The 26,873-nt window shown below is 41.7% G+C and overlaps 1 protein-coding gene and 1 long non-coding RNA gene across 25 annotated transcripts in view; one reads left to right on the forward strand and one right to left on the reverse strand.

Moving 5' to 3' along the window:
• Positions 1-10,421: 10,421 nt before the first annotated feature.
• Positions 10,422-25,278, reverse strand: ARRDC4 (arrestin domain containing 4). Of its 3 annotated transcripts, none has more exons than XM_072797541.1 (8): positions 25,248-25,278; positions 18,879-18,945; positions 18,504-18,651; positions 16,448-16,550; positions 15,183-15,439; positions 14,313-14,475; positions 13,601-13,755; positions 10,422-13,220 (listed from the first exon to the last, which is right to left on the reverse strand). In XM_072797541.1, exons 1-8 carry the CDS (start codon positions 25,261-25,263, stop codon positions 13,164-13,166), a joined length of 966 nt encoding a protein of 321 aa, XP_072653642.1. In that variant the 5' UTR covers positions 25,264-25,278; the 3' UTR covers positions 10,422-13,163. The 3 variants fall into 3 exon arrangements, with proteins under 3 accessions (XP_072653642.1, XP_072653635.1, XP_072653648.1); XM_072797534.1 differs by lacking the exon at positions 25,248-25,278 and adding an exon at positions 23,349-23,653; XM_072797547.1 differs by lacking the exon at positions 25,248-25,278 and adding an exon at positions 19,750-20,041.
• LOC140616803 (uncharacterized) overlaps positions 23,971-26,873 on the forward strand; it is a 58,264-nt gene continuing 55,361 nt past the window's right edge. For 7 of the 22 annotated variants that reach the window (XR_012017196.1, XR_012017185.1, XR_012017180.1 and 4 more), the window contains exons 1-2: positions 23,971-24,490; positions 24,968-25,103. This is a non-coding gene — a long non-coding RNA (uncharacterized lncRNA). The remainder of the gene's footprint in view (positions 24,491-24,967; positions 25,104-26,873) is intronic. The other 15 variants (XR_012017182.1, XR_012017183.1, XR_012017206.1 and 12 more) reach the window with 13 other exon arrangements.

The following is a 26,873-nucleotide window of genomic DNA, read 5'->3' on the forward strand; positions in this document are numbered from 1 at the left end:
ATCATATCACTGCTGATAGTGCCTTGACCTTCAATGCTGAGTGCTAAAGTCATTTATAGAAACATGAAATACAGCTCTCCCCAAGGTCCTCCCCCCAGACCCCACTTCTCTCCTGCGTGGTATTGCTGTGGGTGCTAAGTGGGAGCCACCAGGATCCCATATGGTGGGCTAGGGACACTAGACCCTCCAGAATTTCTATGGGAGAAGAAGAGACGGTTAGTCTTGGGGTTATTGGGTAGTGAGGGCAGTTCAGGGAAGAGAGGAAGAAGGATCTGGATGTTCAATCTCTCTGGATTCAAATTTAACTCATCTCATCATTGAAGCAAATGATTGACGTAACTGTTCCAGATTCATCTAAGATTTATTGAACATCCATTATGGCTCCATATTTTATGGGATCTATGCTTTGCAAATGTTACCCCAATATATCTCTAAACAACCACTGAGATTGTATTATTATTTCCATTGTTCAGATAAGGAGACTGAGGCCCAGAGAAGGTTATATATTTGGGGACCCAGGAATTAAATCCTAGTCTGATAATGTTTGGTGTTGCCTCTCGTTTGGATAATTCTCCAACTGGATCTGTTTTCTCTGTTGAAGAACAAGCTCTTATTTCTCTTTCCAGGAAATATTCTTTGGTTACCTGTACACATATATTTTGAGAAGAGCATTGCATTTTTCCCTACAATGTCCCACCTGATAACTTCAGTGGACCCAAGTGAAGAGAGAATCCCTTTTGATCATTTCACCACCGTTTGCAAGTGGAGTAGGCAACTGATCCTAAGTCAGAGTCAAGCTTTATGTTGCCCACAAGGAATGTTCTATTCAGGGGCTAGCAGGAGAAAGCCATTAGAAGATTACTTTTGAAAGAGAATAACAAGTTTATGTTTGTTTGAAAATATGTGGTAGCTTATTATGGATTTATTATTATTAAAATGGTTTGTAATATTTTTCAGGGATCTGAGATAAAAAATACTTCTGTTTCATGTTGTCTTTCATTAGGGGTCTGTCCATCCATAGCTGAGTAACTCAGATTCTTCTCCGAGTCTTGCCTCTGAGTGCCCATCGTGAAGACATCAGTTATCATTGAGAACTGGCCATGTCCAGTCATACAGCCCTATGTTTAGTGCAAGAAATACCTGGTTGGACCTCTGGGAAAGAAGTGGAAGACCTCCTGTTTCTTACATTGCTTGAGCAGTTCATGCCCAGATGGCTGGGACAGGGGAGAGCTGTCCCAGCAGGAAGGATGCCACAGACGGTAGTCCCCAATTACAAATATGGAGGATTAGAAGGTGTCATTGGGAATCACCAGAAAATTTTCCATCATCCCCTTCCCATGCCTTTGGGGCCAAGAAGCTCCTGCCTAATCATGCTTTTAAAGAAATCTAGGAAGAGACTCGAGGGAATGATAAGGGTTGAGGATATTGAAGGCATTCAGCTTCTCAACACCAAACTGGTATCTTACATTGCCTTTTGTGCTGTAAAAGCCAAATGAGAGGCTTTTAAATTATTTCTGTTGCCTAGGAAAGAGAAATATTATCCGTGATGACAAAATCATCAAATTTTATTATGCACAAGTCAGTGCTATATATATCAGAGTTTTGCTTTAAAGGATATCATTTAGAAAAATGGGACAGCTTTTCATTGGCTTGCAAGTTTCTATTGTCAAAACATATTACCAGGAAAATACAATATGTTGTAAAATGATGAGGAACTGCAACTCAGCCCTATTTTGACTTTATTTATAAAAAACAAATTAATAGCAAATGAATAAAACTTTTAAACCATTATCTGAGTAATAATACTAAACAAAACAACTAATAAAGCAGCCGCATTCAAACAGCTATTTAAGAAAACTCAATGATATTTCATTCATTGTCAAACTTGGCATTTGGGCAGAATAAAGACCAAAGTAAATATTTATTGATTCATGTGAGAACACTGAAAATTCCTCCTTTATAAGTAGAATAAGCAAATAAACCATGATTTATAAAAACCCTGGCTAACTAAATCAGCTAATGGGTCTATTCAAAAAATTCTTATCATGTAAACTGTGAACTGACAATTATAATTGAAAATTACCAGTTTCTCTATGAATTTAATATACATATAGTTAACCACCTGCTTGACTGTTATACAGAGCCATTTAAACGTGCAAATGGATGTACAAATGTTTAAAGGCTTTTGAACCAAACACATTAATTGCCAGTCTGTGTTAATGGAAACAGGCAGAATGGATGCTTGCCTCTCTCTGTAATAAATATAAAAATTCCCTGGGCTTCTGAGTCTGTGCTGAGCACAAATGGAAGCCTTTTATAGGAGAAGCCTAGAAAAGATGGGGCCCCCAAACCCCAATGAAATAGGTGAAAAGGAGGCAGGAAGAAGTTACACCTGCCAGATTTATTGCGAGTGCCACGATCCTAACATGGTCCTGTCAAAGCTGGGGAACTGGTTGCTTCCTGGCTGAGCCCTGACCACTGCAGGATGGGCTGTGAGAACCAAGAGAAAGTACAAAGCAAGCCCGTAGGCACATCAGTGCCCTGTTCCATCATGATCCTGTGCTTTCCTTTAATGGCCGGGGAACCCCTGGGCCTGCCCTCCCCAGGTAATTACCCATGAGCTCAGAAGCACTTCCTCTCATGAAGGCTGTATGAGTCCTCTGTTTCCTGTCTACCTGTGGGGTTTGGGTGTTCATGGAAACCTGGCATATACTCCTCTGCCCAGTCTCTCATTCAAAGGAGTCACCGGTTGTCTGGGCCAGGTGACTTCTCTGGGAGCTGGGCATTAGGTCCCTCCTGCTGTCACACTCTGACACACCCTGCCTTTCTGTGACTCTGCCCATCTCACTGCAAATGGAGGGGACTCAGCTTGACTCTGAGCCAGAGCTCTCGGGTGGATGCAGATATGTGGGAAACAATTGGGGAGCCTTTGGGGTGGAAGAGACTCATGCCGAGGTTAAGAGGCTGCTGGGGAAGGCACATCTGGCCCAATCTCAGAGCTTTAGTCCTCAGACTCAGGTTGTCAGAAGATTCTGAGAAGGGTGCCTCTCTGGACCTTGCCAGCAGCACAGTCCCAAGGTTCCTCACCTGGGTCTTAGGGAGTGGGAATTGGGCAAATAAAAAATAAAAAGAGTAGTTTCACTAAAACCTTGGCCATAGATTGGGGTGCAAGAAGCCACGTTTGTGGGACTTTTAAAAATTATGAAATAATAGAAATCCTTCTCCACTTGGTAAAAATCAACCTCATCTGGATCTATGAAGCCTTTGGGGCATTAGAGATGATGTCAGGGTGTAGTGGGGATGGGCTTACTAAGGAAGCCTTCTAGAAAGTTCTTGGGAATAGGAGAGGAAGTTGGCAAGAAGTTGAGTGGGTGATTCGGGGTTGCTATTTTTAATGGGATCCAACTTACCCCCACAGACTGATGGCACTTGGGAACACACAAGTGAGGTGAGGTATAAATAAGGTGTTACATGTCAGCCATTTGAAAATTTGTTCCAGTGCCAGCTGATCAAACCCCAAGAAGACATCCTGCTCAATGCCGTCCCTCCCCTCAGCTTTGATCCATTTGCTCAGTGCCACCACTGCCTGGCATTTGGTTTTACTTCCTGGCTTGTTTCTCCATGGCTTTTGGATGGTCTCAAAGCATCAATGCCAATCTCAAAGGACAAAGACTGTTCACCAGTGAAGATATTAAGAAGACTGTGCCATAGGCTCTGAGGGAAGGTTCAAGAGAGGAGCCCCAGATGTCCTGTGAGCGAAGTTGTGTTGTCATGCTGTGTCGCTGTTCCTGGTGTGCATGCACATACCATCTAGTCCTGGTCATTACCCTGTGTGGTCCTTATACAGTGAGGAGCCAAGGTGAAGCTGGGCCCAGGTCACTGGAGGACCCAGGTCTTGAGGAAGCTACAAGAGGAAGAGAGGGATCCTGCAGCTCTTGGGAAATGAGGTCCTCATTTCTTTGAAGGCAAGAAAGGGAGAGAGAGAGAGAGACACACACACACACACACACACACACACACATAGATGACAGAGAAAGATAGCAGATGGAGAGGCCACCACTATGACCTGGCAGGAAATTGTGTACAGAGATCTTCTAAAGAGATGTGACCTGTGGTCCACAACCAGTCTCTGGGCCCTGGACTGGCTGCAGGCAGGCTGAGCCACCATGGCAGAATGAGGAAGGAGAGGCCACAGGGATGGGGGACAGGTGGAGACTGGACCCGCTTGTAGGGCTGGCCTCCTCACGAGACCCAGTCCAAACGCCAGTGGCCAAAGGGGTCTGGGCATTCCAGACCCCATGCATGTGTCCTTGTTCATTTCAGGGAAACACTTCTCATGGGGAGTCTTGGGTGACAGCAGGAGGATTTTGGTGCTAGAGCCTCAGACACAAGTGACAGTAACTCCATGAAGGCCTACAGCTGGTGTGCTTGGGGTTTGAAGAGCAGAGCAGGCTTTTGCCCTTGATGAGGAGGTGGTAAGGGTAGGGTGACCAGCTCTACCAATCTGTCTGGGAAGGGACCACAGGGCATGGGCAAATATGACAATTTGGTTCCCCTGGATGAGGGCAGGTAATAATCACTGAGCAGGGCACCAAGGCCCTGGCTAGGTAGGAGGAAGTGAGTCTCCGTCTCTGGGATTATCTGGGTTTAAGCATATAAATTTCCTTCACAAAAATCAGGTAAAAAATAAATTCTCCCAAAGCACAAACAAACACCAACACAGACACTTTTCCTCTTAGTGAATTTATCTGGTATATAGGAACTCTCATTTTTGCTGAGAGCAGCCGCTTCTGATTTACTCTTCAGTTTAAAGAATTTCTTGCGCCTTTCTCTTCCTGGAGAATCGTGGTGTTAGAGCTGAGGTTCTAGGTCTCAACTAGGAAGGCAGCTGTCTGGGGAAGGACCCTGTCCCAGGATCTGGCCAGTGCTATGTGTGGGTCACACGACCAGTGAGAGGTGATGGCTGAGCAAGGCAGGTGCTTACGTGCCTGACTCAGACCAGACTTGAAACAACGAGCCATAGTCCAGCTCACACCAGCATCTACCTTGGAGCCAGCTGGGGCACTTATCTTGGAACCAGGCAGGCTCATTCTTCTAAAGGGTCAAAGACCTGCTATCTATAGCCAGGTGAAGCTGGAGAAAGATGAAGGTTAACATGCAGGTTGTCAGACTCCCACCAACTCAGCTCTTCTCTGTGACACTTCTGTATTGTGATCAGAAGCACACACAAGACCACCAGAGAGCCCCTTGTTCAATGTGGACATTCTTTAAAACATCTCCCCCTGGCAGCAGGAATTATTCTTATTTTCATTTGTCAGGGGATTGTTATGGGGCTGGTTGTTCAAAGATGGCCTCAAGCACAATGCAGTTCATTGTCTTAAAAACTCCACTATCATGTGGTAGGATCCCACCACTCTCTTAGGGGAACAGCTCTTGGTGTCTGCAGCCAGCCTTGTGTGTTGAAGATAAGTTATCTACTGACATCATTACTGAGGTTTTCTGTAATGTCAGATAAGATAAAGGGAGGTATTTGTTGCTACAATTTTCCCCAGCACCAGCATTGTGTGTTTACCCAAAAGAGCCAGATGTTGAATTAAGGATGGAATAACAAACACTGAGATTTGCTTTTAAATCCACCTCTGTGGAAGTGGGTTCTATTAAGAGGTTTACAGGGAGGTTTTGACTTTAGCCTCTCCCAAAAAATATAAAGAAAATGAGAGACTTGCTTAATACCTGTAAATACACATACACAGACTTCTTAAATTTGTTTTGATTTAGGCAGGACAAGAACATTATAAAGGTGGTTAGGTAATTAAGCGGTTTTTCCACAATCTTAGTTCTCTTGGGACTGTAAAACCTGGTTTGCAATGATGCTGTCAGGCAGTGAATATTCGGCATACTTTCTTGTATGGACTCTTATGGACATCTAGAATTTTCATAATCATGCCATGAACTCCTATGGTTCAACATTAGGGTTTTGCTTTCAACTTGCTGGACTGTAGTGACTCAGGGGCTACATAAAATATGGAATTGTTTTGCTGAAAGCCTCTCTCACTCTTATCTAGTTACTCCCCATGGATATTTCAGCTTCCCAAAGACTCATCCTCTGAGTTCTTCGAAAAGTGGGATGAATTGGTGATGACCGTGTGCCCTCTCTTGAGTCCCCAAGAGTACAATACTCCCCAAGAGTATAAACAAGGCAAGTTTTCATGAACTGCCTGGCCTGGGGGGTAAAGTCCCCAGTTACGACACAGAGCATCTGTGTACGTGTGTGTGTGTGCACACGCGCCTGTTTGCATACTGTATTTTGAAATAAGCTAATTAACTACAGATCATAAACCTTTATACTTTATTTGAATAAACTCAGTAAACCAGTCCAGGCAAGTCTGAATATTTGCAGTGATAGAAAATACAAATAAGCTATCCTATAGTGAGTGAGGGCTTAATCATGCAGACTCTCAGATGGATTTTGGCATCTTAAATTAAAAGACAAAATAGAATAAACCAATCAACCTAGCATCTTCATGTTAGAGCAAATTTGTGTATGTAAAGGACACAGTAAATACTATGTCTGAGTAGTGTCACTGTTACTTTGGTTTGGAAGACATTATGTCCTTTAGTCATTAAAAAGACATGGGGAGGGAGAATAGGGGAGTGAGTGTAAAGACCATTGTAGCATGCAGTAACTTTTTATAAAAGAAAAGATAAATTCCTGGCATATACTGCCTTCAGTTTAGTGATTTGATAATTATTAAAAAATAAAATAAATAAAATATAATAATATAACATAATATAATAGATATATTAAAATATATAAAGAGGCGTTTGGGTGGCTCAGTTGGTTAAGTGTCTTGATTCTTGATATCCACTCAGGTTGTGATCTCAGGATCATGGGATCAAGCCCCTGAGTGGGGGGGGTGGGTCTGTGCTCAGTGGGGAGTCTGCTTAAGATTCTCTCCCTGTGCCCCATCCCCCCACCTCTCACTCATGTGTGTTCTCTCTCTAAAAAAATGTGTGTGTGGAGGGGGCAGCCCTTGTGGCTCAGCGGTTTAGCGCCACCTTCAGCCCAGGGCGTGGTCCTGGAGACCTGGGATCAAGTCCCACATCGGGCTCCCTGCATGGAGCCTGCTTCTCCCTCTGCCTGTGTCTTTGCCTCTCTCTGTGTGTGTGTGTGTGTGTGTCTCTCGTGAATAAATAAAATCTTTAAGAAAATGTGTGTGTGTATATACACATACACATATGTGTTTATATATATACATATTCATATATGTTATAGTATATATATAGTATATATATATATATACATGTATATGTTTATATGTATATATATATAAATATATATATATATATAACAAAGATAATAAAAACAATTATTTCCCTGAAACCTCTACTAGTGTTGTACTATTGTTATTGTTTGGGGGAAGACAGTTGGAAGAAGTTGGCAGAAAATGGCTTCTCTTCTAGCAAATTCTTGTGGATGCAGGAACCCATTGTCTGTTTCTACCTTTTGTAATAGAACTGACGTCCTTCCTTGACTAAAATAGACCTAGGTCTGAAGGTAAAGAGTGTAGACAAAAGGTGAGAAATAGAGGTGTCTATGTGCATGCATGTGTACACACACGTGTGTGGATGTTCACATGTGTTGGGGGGAGGACAATCACCAAGCACAAGGGAAGTGCCTATTGTTTTACTTGTTTCCACTGGCAGATGCTGCCTAAAGCATGTCTCTTCCAGTCCATGTAAGACATCTTGGTTTTCTGAAAATGTGAGCAGGGATGAAATCTCCCATCTGTGAATACAGCAACAGCTCCGCATGAATTCAGTTACCGTGATGTTCTGGAAGTTGGCGCTGGTCATCACTTTTTATCTGCTTTCATCCCTTTCACAGTGTATTTGTTTTCCTGCTTCCTTTCCTCCTTGACAGATTCATGTCTTTTCCTAGGGAAAAGCTTCTTAGGTTAGTGTTTAATGACTTCTGTAAGAGTTCTCCTGTCTAGAAAAATCTAATTGTCTTAAAAAGTGAGTCTACTTTATAATATTGTATCGTTAAGTATGCATTTTACAGTTAATTTTTTCTCAGCTTTCAGTGGGCTTTTCACCTCAGATATTAAGAAGCGGGACTAGAGGGACACCTTGGTGGCTCAGTGGTTGAGCGTCTGCCTTTGGCTTATGGCATGATCCTGGGGTCTTGGGATCGAGTCCTGCAACAGGCTCCCCACAGGGAGCCTGCTTCTCCCTCTGCCTATGTCTCTGCCTCTCTGTGTCTCTCATGGATAAATAAAGTCTTAAAACTGAGGGGGGTACTTGGCGGGATGAGCACTGGGTGTTATGCTATATGTTGGCAAATTGAACTCCAATTAAAAAAAAAATATATATATATATATAAAATAAAAAATTTTTAAAAAAGCAGGCTAGAAAGGATTGATGCAGGGACAGGAATAAGTAAAAAAAAAAAAAAAAAAAAAAAAAAAAAAAAAAAAAAAACCCTTAAGATTTAACTAAAAAAATACGCAGGGCAAATGCAGTTTCTTTCCTGCATAATTTGTATTAAAATTTACCAGCTGCTAATAATTTAAATAGCCCAAGATGTTTCTCATTGGCTTATAGTTTCATCACAGGTATATTCTGTTCATGTATAATGTAGTAGCTTTCTATATAAAGTATTCAATTCCTTGGCAAACTAAGAATGAACCCCTAAAAGTTTGTGTGAACCTGCATTTGTGTATTTTTGTCCATCAGAGGTAGTTCTCAAAATCAAAGCCAAAACATTTCCAAGGTGACACTTTTTCTTTGCAAATTGCAAAATGAAGTTTCAAAGCCAGTAATAGCCAAGTGGTTTCTTTCAACACATCTGAGCTGAAACACAAAGGCATCAATGCAACTCCCATTGATATTAAAGGTGATAGCCTGAGTGAAAAAGCCAATGACAAAATTATAGAGATGGAGATGTGATTAATCAGGGAGGCGGGAAGGGGAGGGTGTCCATGCACAGGTGTAGCCCAAGGGAGTTTCTTTGTGGTGATCGGAGTTTTTGTCTTGATTGTGGTGATGATGGTATGAACCTAGACACGATAAAATGTCATAGGATTATACACAAAAATATATGCAAGAACAATGACTGCATTCAAAAACTGGCCAAATCCAAGCAAGTCTTGAATTCCAGTGAATCGTAGGTAATGTGTGTCAATGTTGGTGTTGATTTGGGTCATGTTATTATAGTTATGTAAGATGTTACCTTTGGGGGAGACCAGATGATAGGGATGCAGGATTTCTCTGTACTATGATTACAGCTTATAGGTCTGTAATTATTTCAAAATATGAAGTTAGGAACAAATCCCTCTGCCGAAGAAAAGATTCCAGCTACTAATTAAACATATTTATGAAGCAATTTAGTCAAAGACTGCTATCCTTTCAGGAGGCAGGACTTTCAGACAGAAATGCAGAAGATTCTTGATTTAGCCTATTCTTAGTATCCAGTTCTGCAAGTCTTACACACTGTGTAACTTAAAGTATTACTGTTTCTGTGGCTTCTATTAAAGTAGTAGAATCAGGAAATTTTAGAGTGAGCAGAGATCTTACAGAGAATGTAGGTCAGACTTTCAGGTTACACCTCTGGGTTTTAGTATCCTCGTTTGTAATAGGAGGGCTTTGTCCTAGAAGCTTTGTTAATGTCCTGCCTAGTTCTAAATTTTAGAACCCACCACTTCACAACAGAAACTACAGAAACTTTAGTGAACTATTTAAGTTTTGCCTCAATATTTACTGCATGAGACAAACGTCTCAGTGTCGATTGCCAGTGCAGATCCACAAACTATTTAATGCTATCTCACATAATATAAACACTTGGAGAGTAAATAGGTAGGGCTCTACCACTTAGCTCAATCTGAGAATTTTCCGGGAGAATCTGAGTAGTTTTCTTGCGATGATATACCATTATATATTCCTTGTACAAGACTTATGGCTTTTATCCATTTGAAACGGGAGGTTTACTTGGGTCAGTGTCTTCCAGTACGGGCCCACTGACAGCTCTTCAGATCCACTAAAACTAATCCCGGGGAAACATGTGGCCCATAAAACACAAAAATTTCGGAAGTTTTAAAAAGTAGCCATTGTCATTTGGGAATAAATGAAGGTATAGCTCCTTCAACAACCAAGATAGCTTAGGCATATTTACTCATGTTACCACTTTTCTTCATGGAACTCTAAAGACTGATTTCCTTGGGGAAGCTGAGCCCACAGTAAAACCAGGCTCAGATGCCCCTCAGGGCCATCCAACCCAGTGACAGGATCCATATACAAAAGGATCTTAATTTAACAGCAATTACATTTTGTCTTACAGTACTGATTTCCCCTAAGTCTGTAACAATTTAAGTTATAGTCTTATAAAAACAAAGCAGAAACAAAACCAGCACCTCACAGCATTAGTGTCATCATTTTATTAACAAAAGGAACCCATGGGGTTCAAACCAGAGTACAAAATACAATCTTTATTTTTTTTCCTGTGGGTTAAACTGTTACATTTTTAATAATAAAAATAAAAAAGCTTTCATAGTTAACTTATCAAAAACAAAACCCCTGCCTATTGAGTTTCTTATTGTGCAAAACAAAAACATAAAAATTAAAGTTCCACCCATGGAAAGATTTTGTGTGCCAAAAGATGCACATTTTCAATTTCAAAATTTTTGCATCAAAAAGAAAATTCTAAGGCCACAGTTTCTTTGCAAACTAAACAACAGAATAACAAGCAAATAGCAGCTAAATTTTTATCTTCATTCCCAAGAATTCTGTTGCAATGTAGAATTTTCTACATTCATAGAATAATTTCTTGATTACAAAAAGGTATGCAGTTTCAACCTACTGCTTAAGGTTAGATATACTGATACCAATTCGATAAGGCAAATCATACCTTTTAGCTACTCTTTTAAGTGCTACAAAATCAGCTTTGCTTTAGAATTTTGTGAGCACAGTTCATGATGTCTCCATTACAGGTGATAAAACAATCCTAGGAAGGCTTCCACTGAGCAGTTGGAAGCGAACTACTTGGCTTTCCACAGGGGGCCAAATAACTAAACTTTCTTCCTTCACACCATTTTACTTTGTTTCTTTCACTTTATTTTGGTATCATGGAGATGGACAATGTCTTGACAAGGCGTGTAAACTACAACTCAGAAGTCAAGAAACAGCCAAAGATGTTTTTTTTTAGAGTAAAAACAAAACTGTTTAGATAGCACTTAAAAACACATAACATGTATAAAAATACACACACACAAGAAGCAAAATTTAAAAAAGGCACTAAGAACCAAAGCAAGGAATAAAGTTTTGTGACTATTTCAGTACCACAATTACTGGTGTAACAGATTTGCACTGTGATTTTAAATAGTGGCTTACAATGAAAAAATTGCTTAAGATGCTTGCGTGATTACAAAGAGAGGTATGTCTGGAAAGGGGAGTAGTATACAATTACCTAATGCATGTAGAAAAAAATCCCTGATCATATGGCCAGCTAACTTCTAAATACAAAACCTAAGCTTAGAAGAATTTTTGTATTTGTGACTGAATATACTGATTAAAAAAAAAAAATGACTTGCTCTGGTGAATGAAGTATGGCATTCTTCATGGGAAGCACCAGGGTTTCTTGGTAGAAGCTGCAGGACATGGAGAAAACCAAAGTACTCGGCAGGTCCAAAATTTCTATCATGGGAATCCTTACCTCCCTTCCACTTAGTGCCAGCAGTCAGGGAACCAACAGATGAAAAGAAAACCAAGTGAACATGGGACCGTGAACAGAAGGGAGAGAGGGGACAGTAAAAACACTGCTCAGACTTCTAGCAGCAACACAATCTTGTTGGTCGGAATATCCTGAGATTAAACGATAATAAAATATTGCACCAAAACAATAAAGCAAAAAAAAAAAAAAATCACAGTTTAAAAAGAATTACTAAAGGCTTGGAATTGGAGTAACAATGCAGAGCACAGTGACTGCCACTGGTAGCCTTCAGTCTCTTGGCAGGAATTCAGTTTGTCCTTTTTAAAACACATAGTTATTTGTACCCTCTTTTGATTTTGCATTTGTTTGGAAATACCCTTTGGTAGACATATACTGACTTTCATCTAATACTAACCTTATAGGTTTTTCCCTTGGTTCACCAAGGGGTTGGAGGAGAGCGCTACTGCCGATTAGCAGAAACCCCACATAAGGCTTATCAGGCCCAGAGTTGTAAAAGGATTCTGATAACCCCATTAGAGGTAGGTTAAGAAAGGCTTTTGTTGTTTTGTGGGTTTTTTTTTTTTGGGGGGGGGGTATTTTTTTCTGTGTAGTTACCAAGGCAGCCTGAGGATGCAATCTTTTTTTTTTTTTTCTTCCCTTTCTTTTTCTACTATGATCCTTGGAAAATAAAACATGGGGAAAATCAAACACATATCCAAAGTATTTAAAGGGTAAGAAGTACAGCCTTCAACAAAACGTGTTCTCACACTGAAATTTATCGCTCCCCTCTGAACTGACATGCCTTGCAAGGAACGCTTTCTTGGTTTCATAATACTGTACAGCCAATTTATAAAGTGAAACTGTATACTTCATTAGGACCTCATAAAAGGTTCTTTCAAGGACTTTAGTCCTACGGGACATGGTAAGAAACCATGAAGATGCTCAGGGGTCAGGGTCACACTTCATATTTAGAGTGGGCCTTTCTCCTAGTTGTACACGCATCTGTGTTGCTAACTTCTTCAAAATCAAGGCTCCCAAGGAGTCCATATTTCCTTAAAGCTTAGGGTAACTTCTGTTCCACCTGGAGAAACCTTTTTAAAGTGACACTCGTGTAGTGTTTTCACTCTCCACACAGACTCTGGTCCCTAAGGTCAGGTGCAGGCACCCTTCACTTACTCCATCGCCATCAGGACTTCCGGGGCATTCTCTTCATCTGACTTTTCATGTCTTCTTCACTGCATTATTTAAAAAGGACATGTGACCTTATCATAAACTGTGCAATGATCTTCTTGGCCCACTGGAAAGTTCACATATTCTTTAATTTCTATCATCTTCAATCTTGATGTTCATTTATGTTCTTACACTAATCTTCTCTCTTTTCCAAAAAGGCAGGGGTTGGGGGGGAAAGAACCCATATTCTAATTTGATGATGAACACAGTGATTTCTGAAATTTGTTCAGAGAATGAAGGACACAGGCTGGGTCTCTTCTACATCAGTAGGATGTGGATCAATCTGCAAAAAAAAAGAGCACATTGGGATTACTATTCCAACACTGTATAAATAATCTTAGTATCTACTTCTAATTATATAGTGGTTAGAAGCCAAGTTGCTATAAGCCTATTAATAAGAAGTCCCAAGGGGTCATTTAAGTGCCCTGTACTCCATGGCCACAGAAAACACTTTAAAGGCGATCCGTGGCACTCTATGTGCATGCTGTAGTTTTACAAGGAAAATATTACAGAATGAGGTAATTGGATCAGTGCTGGTCTATCATCACCAGAAAATCTCTTTAAAAATGTATCCCTTACCAGTTAGGAATCAGCAGCAGATACTTACAAAGGATTCTCTCCAGAAGGCAAACTAAAAATCTCCATTTCTTTTGTTTTGCTTACCTCTGAATAAAGAGGCGGAGGCTGGAACCTAAATTCCTGTATGCAGGCAAACACTGGGCAACATGCTTCCCCCTCACCTTCGGGGGGTTGAGGGTAAGGAGGCACATGTCGACAGAATTCCTCCTCTGACACGACATCTGCGTAATTTGGTGGTGCTGCGGTGAAAACAAGAGTTGGGTCCTCAGAAGTCCGTGCAAAAATCAATTACATCCATCTTCTGAATTCTCACCAAAACAAGAAATTCAGCTAAATCTGCAAACAACGTTTTCTCTTTCCCTCTAATGAGCAAAGTTTTATTTCCATCATGACTGAACATATTTGACTCTGGTTTTGTGAAATCACTACTGACATTTAACATATGCTGCTCTTGAGAAGTGTATGTTATAGTGCAGGTAGAAAAAAATCATTGAAATGTGGCTACAGAAAATACTGTATCCTGCTTCCGACTATTTTTCATTGTCTTACTGTTAAAGAAATGGGAATCGAGAGATGAAAACTTTATTCTGGCTCTGCCATCAGCTGCTCTGTGCCCTATCCAGCCAGGCTCTCAAAGTCTCTTCCAGGAATGCTATTTTATAATTTTCAGTACTCAAAAGAGTCAGGATAGCTGTAGCGGCAGGAGTAAGTGCCATCATCCGAGCACGCCTGGTCTTACCCGGCTCTTGGCCCTACATGTAAAACTTCACGCTGAAAGAACCTCGGAACTCCGTACCTTCAGGCTGCTCTGGCAGAGTCAGTGTCAGCCAGCTCATATCCATACTGAACTGGCTGGCAATGCTGGAGTTTCTGCTGCCAAAACCGTTAAATGGAATTGTGCCAATCACCAAGGGCAGCTCGAGCATCAATTTTTTAGCACCAGGAATGTGAATATACACCTAAAAGGTAAAAAAAGAAAAGAGAAGAAAAGAAAAGAAGGAAAGAAGAGACAAAAATGTAAGTTAAACTTCCAATTTGTTTTTTCACAGAAACAAATGTCTTTGTTGCCTGCCACCACTTCCCCAATACAACTGTAAATGATCCTGACCAAATAAAATGAAAGCAAACCAAGTGAAGAGCAGAGGAAATACAGTGACTGCTCTGTTATCGGGAGCCACAACCTCAACATACTGCATGTCAGTGAGCATGGCTTGCATAATCATTACAAAAAAATTAAGCATATCTTTTCAATATAACAAACACTTCTTTAATGAGTGTTATTTAATTAAATTTCTTAGGGGGACAGTTTTTGATTAAGAATAAAGGCCAATCCTATATGCTTCCACAGTCTGCTATAATGCTGACATAAAATGACATGGTCCTAGGTCTTAGACGCACATATTCGTGGGAACATGGCACAGTTACAGCTCCATTCTACATACTTTTCACATTAAGAAGATCTCCAGTTGGGGCACCTGGGTGGCTCAGTGGTTGTGCATCTATTTGCCTTTGGCTTAGCTTGTGATCCTGAGGTCCTGGGATCAAGTCCCACATCAGGCTCCCCACAGAGAGCCTGCTTCTCTCTCTATGTCTCTGCCTTTCTGTGTCTCTCACAAATAAATAAATAAAATCTTAAAAAAAAAAAAAGAAGATGATCTCTGCTTACAGCTAAGGAGTAGTCTACTCTGATAATGCAGCAATCCAGGATGGATGGGGTAACAGGTGGAATTTTTAGAGTCTTCCCATTCCACGTGTCAGTGCCTCCAGAAGCGATGTGGTTCCCTCGCACGTTGGCAACCATGTGCCGGACACTCTTTGTTCTCCCACTCGCCAAATACGTCTGGGTTTGGAAAATAGCAGCTTTGGGAACAATCAACCGAGAGGAACAATTCTCTATCTCTGCATAGATTGGAATGGCTTCTCCTAAAAAGAAAACAAGAACATTATCAGAGGCATTTCTGAATGTTCTCACAACCGTGGAAGAGAGCCTCTAACACATAAAAGCAAATGTCGCAATGTGACTATCAAATTGAGAACTTTGATGGAATACTTCTACTGTGAATCTGTGTCAGACATCTGTGAATTCACTGCAGGTCACAGTAGATACTATTTTCTAATTTTTGTGTTATTTGCTTTTCTAATGTAACAATATTAGGTTGCCAATTATGAAGATGTGTAAATGACAAGTATCTATAAAAAATTAAGACATACAAATAAATGACCCAGTACTATTTTAAGTATCACTAACAAACTCATTAGTGCCCAAATTAAAATGGCCCCCACAAGAGAACAAAGATGTTGTCTTTAAAAAGGAACTGATGTTAAAGCATTAATGAAACAATGAAGAGAGCAGCTGAGTTTCACATCTGCCTTACACGTTCACCATTATACCGTTTGGTACCAGATATACCAGATACATTTCCACTGAGCTGGAACCCTGGAGTGGGTGCCAAATCCACAAACGGTTGTTCCAATATCAATCTGACTGTTCAGGCTGTTACTGTTCTACACTCTTACCCCCTATACTTGCATACATATTCACAGACCAGGGTCAGAATGCCCAACAGGAAGTGTGTGCTACAATAGTGCTCTTCTGAGCAATGCTGCTCCAGCCATTCTTCTGCAATGTCAAGTAAAACACTAGCATTTTCCCACTCTTCCAGTTTTAGTCTTTGTTACTAAAGTGAAAGGACCAAAGTCAGGAAACACCAGGAGTTTTACTGGAATTTACTCATCCACTGAAAAGTACTTATGTGTCCCATTATTTATATGCAAAACAGAAAATGGTATTATCTATGTTTTAAGAGAATATGTACTTCATGAGTTACAAAACACACACTATTTATTTAAAACATACTATTTAAAATCACTTAAAAGTAGCTAATAAAATGCGTGACTCCTTCCATTTGGACTTTCAAACATTTTGCTTACCATTACAGTATCCTTTTCTTTCAATTTTGGCACTCAGTGAGACAGGACCAGACGTGAAAAACCAACAGCCAACCATTTTCTCTTGAGTTTTCAATACAGGGGTCTTGAAAATTTCAAATAATAACATGGCTTTAATTAGACTAGAACTCACAGAACTTAAAATTACATCATTCTTTATTAAATAGTTTTCTTCCAGAAAACAAATCAACTTTTTTTTTATCCTATGACATATTTTTATCATGATATGATATATTAGGCAAAATACTTGCTAAAACACAAAGCATTGAAAAAAAATCATTCTCTTTTCAGGAAAACTAAGATGAACTGTCTGACTCAAATTAGGTAGCACCATCCTATTTTATCATTATATTGCTGGGAAATGTTATACTTTCCCTTAAAGTAATAGTAAAAAATTGCAGTAGTAACTATTAACATGACAGAGTTTTTTTTCTTTTTAAGACTTTACCTGTAGGTTAGGTAAAAGAAAAAATGATATAAAATCCATCAGAATCTTCTATTTGTTTTGTCATCTAAAATGTAAAAGCAACAAATAGCCTTTTTTCTTGAATTCAAAAATGCATGACTAGGCAGAAATTTCAAGAGTCCTTAACTTAGAATGGTTTTGGCGTTTGTTTGATGGCAGCACAACATACCCAATGTAATGGACCCACAGATTATTGAACAGACCTCCCCCAACCTTCTATTCTACGGCATCAAGAGAAAAATTCAAAAGCTCAGTTTAAAAGATGCACAAATGAATGGCTCATTGCAAAACCCAAGCTGCAATATTTTTTTACCTATAAAAAGAGTATTAAAGGATTAGTCATTTCTCTTTTTGGCAAAAAAATAAAATCTCCTTAAATCATTTGCCTTAGTTTAGAAAGAGCCAGCTTCCTAATTCTAAGTAGTTTTTAAAAATATAAGACAGTATTGTCAATTTGCAAAAACAAAACAAAACAAAAAACAACCCCCCCCCCCAAAAAAAAAACAAAAAACAAGGTGTTAGGTGGATGGTAAGTAACTTACAGCTATAACTGTCAGGTGGGTGCTGGCCATTTTAGGATGTTGGCCACAAGGGGCCACACCACCAGGGCATAACTGTTATACTGCCACCCCTCTAAAAGTGAACATTAGAGTGAAGTCCATTCCATTTTGGAATGGAAATAGAGTGAAACACCTTCAAACTCCTGTTTTTTCCCCTTATCTTTAAAAACACTGGCTAGAAAAAAGAAACCCTCAATACTAAACATACATCTTTGGAACACCAGTATCATGATGGAAAGTTTAAATTATCCCAGTATTTTCTATGAAGTTAAAAAAAAAAATCATTCATTCATATTTAAATGAAGAACCATTAGGTCCTCATAGCTATCATGAAAGTACAAGGTATAATTTTATATTATTTTGATAATATGGGTTTAGATAAAAGAATCTAGCTCATTAGCTCCCATCTTGCCTATTCTGTTGTTACTTATAGCCTAATCTTTCTTATCAGCCTACAGTATTTCTGGTGATTATTAGAAGTTCAATGCTTTAATGTGGCCAAATCTGTCATAAGGAAATGATAAGAGAAAGGCTCTCCACAGCAGCTGCACACACTTACTTAATGTTAGAAAATGACATGCAAAATGGAAGGATACATAGCATAATGGCCTGAGCCTCAATAACAGGCTGAGCATGATTAATACTCTTCCATAATTACTGTTCCTCAACCTGCTATTATTGAAGAGTTTAGAATACTACAGCCCTGTGAATGTGGCTGCTCTGGTAAAAGTAACCACTCTCTGTGTGCATTATTATTATTAAGCCTTATTAATGCATTTCAAGCCTGTATAACTTTTTGGCAAAAGCAGCCCTGAACAACGGAGACATAATCAATAGTATTAACACACACAATTTGTAATTTGCCCAACCAAGAATCACACATTTATAGTGAGGACCCATGGGTTAGAAGATTGTATCAGAAAGTGACAGGACAGACCAGCACTATGCTGGCTTGATGCATACGACACTACTGGAAGGGAGGGGAGGAGAAAAAGGAAGAGGAAAAACTTACTAATAATGCTGGTGTGTTGACATCAATGTGACTGATGACCTGGAGCTCCCGCTTCACGCTCTGATCAGGTACCTTGGGTCGTTCCAAAATGGCTCTCACACAGTACTGAATACTTCCATATTTCCCGGTGAATGAGGTTACTAAAGGTCTGAAACGAACCAAATTTAGAAGTTTATTTTTCAGTTAAACACAGCTGGGAAAAAACCCTAAAATGTTGGTTTGAGTTAAATAAAAAGAACGTGAACAGGATAAGTCTATTGAGAGGTTATTCAAGATAAACGGGCATCACTGAGCATCAGAATACACTTGGTACCCTTGCATCTAGAACATACAGCAGAGAAAGAAAAATTGCAAAAGTAATATGGTTTCACTTACTCAGATGGAAGTTGAAAGCTAAATGGAAATTCATGTTTTCCAGGCTGTAGTAAGAGGATGCCTTCACCTAAAAAAGTAAATACATTTAAGGTTAGTATTAGATCAAGAATTTTCACAGCCTAAGTCATGTTCTTTTAAAAGGAGGTTTCCCTGGCTATAGCATCCAGGGTACTCCAAAAAGTACAGTAATCTTTAAGATTTAGAACATTTAAATTTCAATTGGTTTCTTCCAAGTTAAATCCATTTCAAATCATATAATGCATACAGTTTCTATCTTTAAAGAGACCAACCACACAAATAATTATCATAAAGTGTCAGAGCCCAGAGTTCTCATGTACATATATATGCACATGTATATACTGTATTTGTATACAAGAGCACATATATGTATACATACACACATATATACACACCCAACGTGTATGTACATATACACATACACACTTGTTCAACCTACTCCAGCATAAGTATACTCACATTATATTATTATAAACACAAACCAATACCATTATACTAACATTATAGCATATTACTGTACTAATATGGGATACCAAAATTAAATTGGATCTAAAACTCAAAACATCTCTTTATTTTGGATATGCCACAAAAATCAGATTCTGTATTTTTTGGGCAAAAATAGAAAAAAGATGAAAAATTTACTTGGAATATTGCGATTATTGAGTATAATACCAAACTGCCAAACCAACAGGACAACTTACGAGATAAGAGTCATGCATTTACACTTAAGCTCTACCAATTAAATGGTGATTAGTTAATTGGTGGTTAAGTTAGGATACAGAGTGGGGTCTGCCAAGCAAGGCCATGACTCCTCCCTCCTGCTCTGGGTCTGGGTCAGCCAGCTCCATTTTACCTCATACAGAGACTTAGCCCTGCTTGTCAGAAGGCCAAGATGAAGGGTGTGGATGGACCAGAGGCACTGCTGGGCCCCATGAACACACAGACGATCGGCATCATTCAGATCCAAAGCCAACTCCAGGGCTGTCATTTGGTTAGACAGCTCTGCAGAGATACTTATCAACTTCCCCTTCATTTTATGCTCATCAATTCAAGTTTAGAACTAAACTCCCTCATCAAGGGTGGCACGATTCAGAAGAAGGAAGTGCAGCACAGATGAGAAATTTCTTCGAGATTTGCTTGGTCAGGATACTAAAAATGGAGATTTCTACTGTAGCCATACATTTAAAAAAAAAAAAAAGAAAGAAAAAGAAAAAAAGACACTTAAAGGGCTAGTGAAATGGAATTTTTTTCACTTAATTATTAGAAACAAGGTAACATCTCTACCTTGCACTTTCAGAAAACAGATATGCATTATTGGCCCATTTAGTCTTTTGAATCCATCCCCAATTTTCAGCATATAAGCTATTAGGGGGGAAAAGTAAAATATTTACCACAGAGGGTCATTCAAATAGAAATACAACACAGGTGGGTGACTTGGAGGCAAAATGAACAAGTGACAGGGGCAGGAGGCCACGTTAAACCACAGCCACAGCAATGGAGGCAGTCCCCTGGGCTTGGGTGCGCCCCAAGCTGCCCTCCCTGTAAGACCCAGCACTGTTAGAGCAGTGCTATCATGTAAAAGGCTCAAGGCAACTCTCGTCCTCCTGAGAGAGCTGGGCCGGAGTTCTCATGTGTAATCCTTAGAGACTAACTGAACATAGGACAACCAGGGTACTCCACAATGTTTAAAAATGCGGACTTCATCTGAGTTCAAACTTTACAGGGCTTCGATGGCAGGCACTGTGGATACAAAGATGAGTAACGTCAATCCTCAAACAGACCGTGGGAGGAGAGGAGGCTACAGACTCCAGCACACAAGCACAGAATGCTGGAGCCCGTGGAGGGGATGGTTCCTGCCCTGGACCTGAGAGCCGGTAGGGGCGTGCGTAGGAGAGGGTTGTAGGTTAGGACAGCATGAGGCTGGGCACAATGGGCACATGTGGAGAACACGGTTACTTGGGAAACTAAGAGAAGGTAAGAGATAAAGTTCTCTCCTCACAAAGAACATAAATTAACATAAGAACTATAACATTCAAAATGAGACTTTCACTCCGTGCATAAATAGGAACAAAAATTAAGAAAGCTGATAAACAGAGGTTGGAATCAAATCTTAGTTTTCTTCCTTTCTCTCATTACTATTTTTTTTTTTTTTAATAAAAAGTTTCACAAGCTGAATCATGTGCCCATTTCTGCTTCTGCTCTCATGGCTCATTACTTCTGCCTTATATACTAAGGACTAGAATGTTCCAGAGAGGTGCTCCATTCACTAATGATCTTAGAGCCCAAGCTCCTAATTCAGGGCACTTGGGAGCTAAGAACATTATTACAGAGTCAGAGACTTGGGCTCAGGAAGGATGAAGGACTCTCATAAAGCTATACTGCTCGTGGGTGACCAAGTGAAAACAACACTCTGTCTTGTCTTTCTACCATAATTCCTCAATGGAAGAGGAAGAGGAAGAAGGAGGAGGAGAAGGAGAAGAAGGAGAAGGAGAAGGAGAAGGAGAAGAAGAAGGAGAAGGAGAAGGAGAAGGAGAAGGAGAAGGAGAAGGAGGAGAAGAAGGGGAGAAGGAGGAGGAGGAGGGGGAGGAGGAGGAGGAGGAGGAAAGAAGAAGATCAATCACAATGAGAGCAAGTAGTTAGATTAGATGAAGAGTGCCAAACAATTATCTGGGGAAATTTCCTGAAAACAGATCTCATAGACCCATTTCCCAAAAATCTGGATTTCTAAAAATCTCTTGAGGTGATTGGAATTCACCCAGGTTTGGGAAATAAAAGAACCTGAGAATCCACAACTATGTAAAGTTGCTAACTTCTTCCAAACTACAGATGTTAAGAGTGACATTTGTTCTTTTTTCCATCAATGAGATCACCTAAAACTATGATTTTTAAATAAAACATAATTTTTGCCAATATTAGTTATAGTACCTTTTAAAAAAACAAGTTAAAAATTTTCAAGTCGCCTAGGCTTAGACATTGTATCCCATCAGGATGAAAAAGCAAAATCTAACTTGTCAATCAAAACAGTACTTATCAGACTAGATTTTACCAAAGCAATTTTTTATTGCTAATCCCAGGTCCAACTGCTATTAATCTCATTTCTGTTTACTCAGTAGTTATGGGCTCAGAGATAGAGTCCAAAGTCCCAGACAAAGAAAAAAAAAAAAAAAAAAACCACCACCACCAACACTTTACTTCTCTCTTCTGTACCCTTGACTCCAGCCCGCCATGTTGACAATCTGTGCTGTCCTTGACCATGGGGGGAGGCATGTGTGGGCTGCTACTGGAAACCAGACTGAGGAAAGGGTCACCCAACGCACTGCTACTTGTGAATCCAAAAGAAGGTTTTGGTTCCAAATATATTTCTTTCTCACTAGAATACTTGGGATCACTGGATTCTCGCATATCTTGAGGATTCAACTGTGAAAAGTCTATTTCCCCATGGCAGGACCAAGCAATATTGCACATACTATTCGCTTTGCATAAGACACAGCAAAGGTTAAAACATTGATATGCTGCCTTCTACTCTTCAAGGGAGGGGAACTTCTATCATTATCTCGTTTTAGAGACAAAACCTGAAGCTGATAAGGCAGAAAGGTATAAAGTAGCTTCCACCAGCTTCATGAAGATCAAGACTAGTATTTTCATCATTAAGAAAATCAATTTTTCCCTTCTTATTATACATAATTATATAAAATCCTGTATTTTTATATACAGTGTACCTATAGATGAAACAACTATGTCATGGGTTCCCACATGAGCACTTGGAAAAACCCGACACGATTAACTGGACTTCGCAAGAGTGGACAGGAAGGGTACTCATTCCTCCAGAAACTTGAAATGCCCAGGTACCCCAACGTCTCCAAAGGCCTACTTGGGGGGAGCGGGGGCGGGGTAGGAGAGGAAATACGTTGCAAGGAAACAAAAAGCAGCAGAGAATAAAAGACAAAATATAGGGCAGAGGCAGAACTCTTAAGTGACTCTGCTCCCAGACGAGGAAAACCAAGTGTGATGGTCAAGAATCACTTCCTCTGAATTCCTACGGCTCAGGGACTACTTCCCCCTTCCCAAGATCGAGGTTCTGCTAATTCATCATGAACCAACGTCCAGGATGGGAAGAACGGGAGGCCCAGAAAACACCTGGACGGATCGGGCTCTCCATCCCTCAGGCCAGCAGGGACAGCACCTCTATCCTTAGAGCCTAGGTTTCTGACCGCTCATCACAGGTTCCCTTGGCAACGGTTCCCTCCCGCGCTGGTCCTGGAAGGTCCCGGGACGCCGGGCAGGGCCCCGGGGCTCTCCAGGGGGAGGGGGCGGGCATTGTTACCCGCCCGCCCCGGCCGCCAGGCCGAGCTCCCGCCGCCCCCGAGCGGAGCCCGCGCCCCCTCCCGCGCAGCCGGCGAGCATCCCGCCGGCGCGCCCTCCCGGGTCCGGCCCGGCCCGGCCCTCGCTCACCGGCCGGGGGCTCGCGCAGGCTCAGGCGCACGTTCAGGTACTCCACCTCCGAGGCGGCGGCCGGGGCCGCGGCGCCCGGGCTCGGGCCCCACGCGGCAGTGGCTCGGCCGTGGGCCTCCAGGCGCAGCGAGCGCACGGCCACCGGCTCGGCCGCCTCCAGCAGCACGTGGCCCGCCACCGTCTCGCCGCTCGAGTAGCAGCCCTTGCGCTCGTCCTCGAACACCAGACCCAGGCTCTTGACGCGGCCCTCGGAGCCCACGGCCGCCGCGGCCCCCGCCTCGCCGCCCATCCCGCCGGGCGATGCGGCCGCGCCGGGGCGGTCGGCGGCTGCCCGGAGCCGGCGTGGCGAGCTGACCGGCGCCGCTGTCACTGGCGCCCGCCGCACGCCGAGGGCCGCCGCGGCCGCCGTGCGGTGCCCGGTGGAGCCCCGGCGCGCCGTGGGGCCTACCGCTTTAACAAACCCAGGTGGGACTGGAAAGGGGCCGGGACAGCCCACCCCCGGCGCGCGCCCATTGGCCGGCTGTGCGACCCGCCTCGTGCCGATTGGTTGTAAAGGGCTACTGAGTCATTTCATAGGCGCTCCCACGCACCGGATGGCGCAGGTAGGCAGTGCGTGATCAGGCCGCGGTGACCAATCGGGACACGCAGGCGTACACGTGCACAGGCCGCTTATTGGCTGGGGCAAGGCACAGTCCTGGGGCCCTGGCCAATAGGGAGGCGGTGCGCGCATGTGGACAGATAGTGGGAAACAATATTTGTTAGGGAGGGGGCGGAACCGGGAATCTCCGGCTCGCGGAGTGTCGGCCGTTCCCCTGGTTACGAACGGGGGCGGGGTTTCTGGCCGAGGGGCGGCTCTTTGGCCAGGTCGTGGGGTTCGCCCTGGAATATGAAGTAGTGACTGCCAACGCGCTTGTATGTATGATTTCATCTGCAGTATTCGTGGGGAAATAGATGCCCTGCAAAATGGGACTCAGCTATAATTCTCTTGTGCGTTTTGGGGGGCGGCTGTCTGGAAACCTTAATGGGTACCTTGGCAACCACTAACCTCCAGGTTCCCCAGCCCCGCCTCTTGGGGGTTTCGGAATTCCCAGGCTGAATGGGAGCTGCAGACTGGAGGGATGAAGGCTGTGATTCTCAATCCGGTACGACCCCCCCACCCCCACCCCCACCCCCACCCCCACCCCCAACCGAGGTGTTCACCACGGCTCACAGTCTTTCCAAGCTGGGAATAGCCCAGAACACTGACTCTACCTGTTGTAAACAAGGTCATGAATCAGATTGTTTCTAAATAATATATGCTCTCCAAGTTTCTGCTCCACCCAAAAGGATTTCCTGACCTCCCTTGTCATAATCCCGGAAGACTTCCAGTCTCCTTGATGACTTGTTCTCCACACCTCCACCCCCTTTCGCCTGTCCTCATTTTCATTTTGTTCTTTAATATTCCATTCCTTTTCTATTCTGTTTTTTTTTTTTTTATACCATCGTAGCTAACGTTATCTGGCCATTTTCTAACCCTTTTAAGTCCCTTCCTTATTAAAATTCCAAGTTTGTGAGCAGTTATCACGGAATGATTGCTCTTGAATTGAGATTTTTTAAAATTTTATTTGTTTATCCATTAGACATACAGAGAGAGGCAGAGACATACGCAGAGGGAGAAGTAGGCCCCCTGCGGCGAGCCAGATATGGGACTAGATCCCAGGATCCCAGGATCGGGACCGGAGCCAAAGGCAGATGCTCAACCACTGAGCCACCCAGGTACCCCTCATATTGAGATTTAAAACCTTTCATGAAGTAGCTATTTCCCCTCCCCCCCTTTTTAAGGATCCCAAATGAAAGGTTGCTTTACTGCCTTCTTTTAGTTTAAATTACTAACGTGGAACTTTACTAAAGCTTTACAACCTCCAAGTGTCTTCATCACTTCTGAAAGGAAGTGGAAAGGGCCACAAATATCTGCATACGTTTCTGATATAGCTCTTATTTTCTCATCACTTTATCTCGAAGAGTCTCCATGTGCTATGACTTGGCCACTTTTCTTTATAACGCGACCTCACCTTGTGTACTTACTTGGATAATTTTCATCACTATCATTGGAGTGCACTGTCTGCATTGCTGTACCTTTGTTACCTAACACAGACTGTAGGACACAATCAGCACTTGACTTGATAACCTTGACTTGATTGAATCCCAACCTATACAGTATTATTTGGCTCTGCAATAAATGAATGGTACTCTGTTTCTTACTCTACTATATCTTTATCCTCTCCAAGCAGATGTTCTTCTCTATCTCCACTGCCCCCTTCCAAATTAAGTGTATGAGAAAGGGTAATGCCCCCCCTCACTATGCCCAAAAGGCAGAATTGCACATATGTAGGTATTCTGTGTTAAGAAAGATCAGGCTCTCTTTGCTACAGGTAGCAGAATGTACGGCCAAACATTGGCTTAAACAGTAAGCGTATTTCTTGTTTACTTAACTGGAAGTCCAATGGCAGGTGCTGTCAGGGTTGGTTCATTGGACTCCACTACCAGACTCAGTTCCTTTCCTGGTAGCATTGGTTACCACAGCTCTAATTACTCTTTTTTTAAAGTCATTTTTTTAAAAGATTTTATTTATTTATTCATGAGACACACATACACACACACACACACACACAGACACACACAGATGCAGAGACACAGGCAGAGGGAGAAGCAGGCTCCATGCAGGGAGCCTGACATGGGACTCGATCCAGGGTCTCCAGGATCACACCCCAGGCTGAAGGTGGCGCTAAACCGCTGGGCCACCGGGGCTGCCCAGCTCTAATTATCTCAAAATAGAATTTAAATAATAAAGTAGAGGGAGTCCATGCTCACCAAAGGAAAAAAAAAAAGTGATTTTTTTTTCTTTTCTTCCTCTCTCCTCTCAGAAAGAAAATATATTTCCTACATGCCCCCAAATAGACTTCTTATATGGTGTTGGCGCAAACTGACTCAATCTGTGCACCCATAGGTCATTAATGGGCAAAAAGAAAGGAGACCTACAGTTCGCTCAGATCGGTGATTTTTCTCTGGGGGCTAAACAAAATCATAGCTCTGTAGCAAATGGCTGTTATGTGGTCAATCTAGAGCCGTTCGACTGGCTTAAGTGGGCCTGGCCATATTTGCTATAGAGCAGAGCTCTCTCAGCCAAACCTTGAAAAAGGAGGATATTAAAACAAAAACTATTCTGCGACTAAGCACCTGATAATTATATGGTGACCCACTTCATTCACAGATAAAATCCCATTTTTATTGTGCATACATTTTTATGAGTATCCAAGTTCCGCTAGCATTAATATGGCAGCATATACCATATTAAAAAATAAAGAATCTAATCTGACAATCTTCATCATTTAATTTGTGTGTTTAGACCATCACATACAATGTAATCTCTGATATAGTTGGTGTCAGGTGTATCATGTTATTATTTGCTTGATTTGTGCCTCTGTTTCAGTTTTGCTCTTTCTTTATTCTGAAGTTCTTTCTTTTTTTTTCTTAAAGATTTTATTT

The sequence above is a fragment of the Canis lupus genome, chromosome 2, assembly GCF_048164855.1.
Source record: "Canis lupus baileyi chromosome 2, mCanLup2.hap1, whole genome shotgun sequence".
Taxonomy (NCBI): Eukaryota; Metazoa; Chordata; class Mammalia; order Carnivora; family Canidae; genus Canis; species Canis lupus.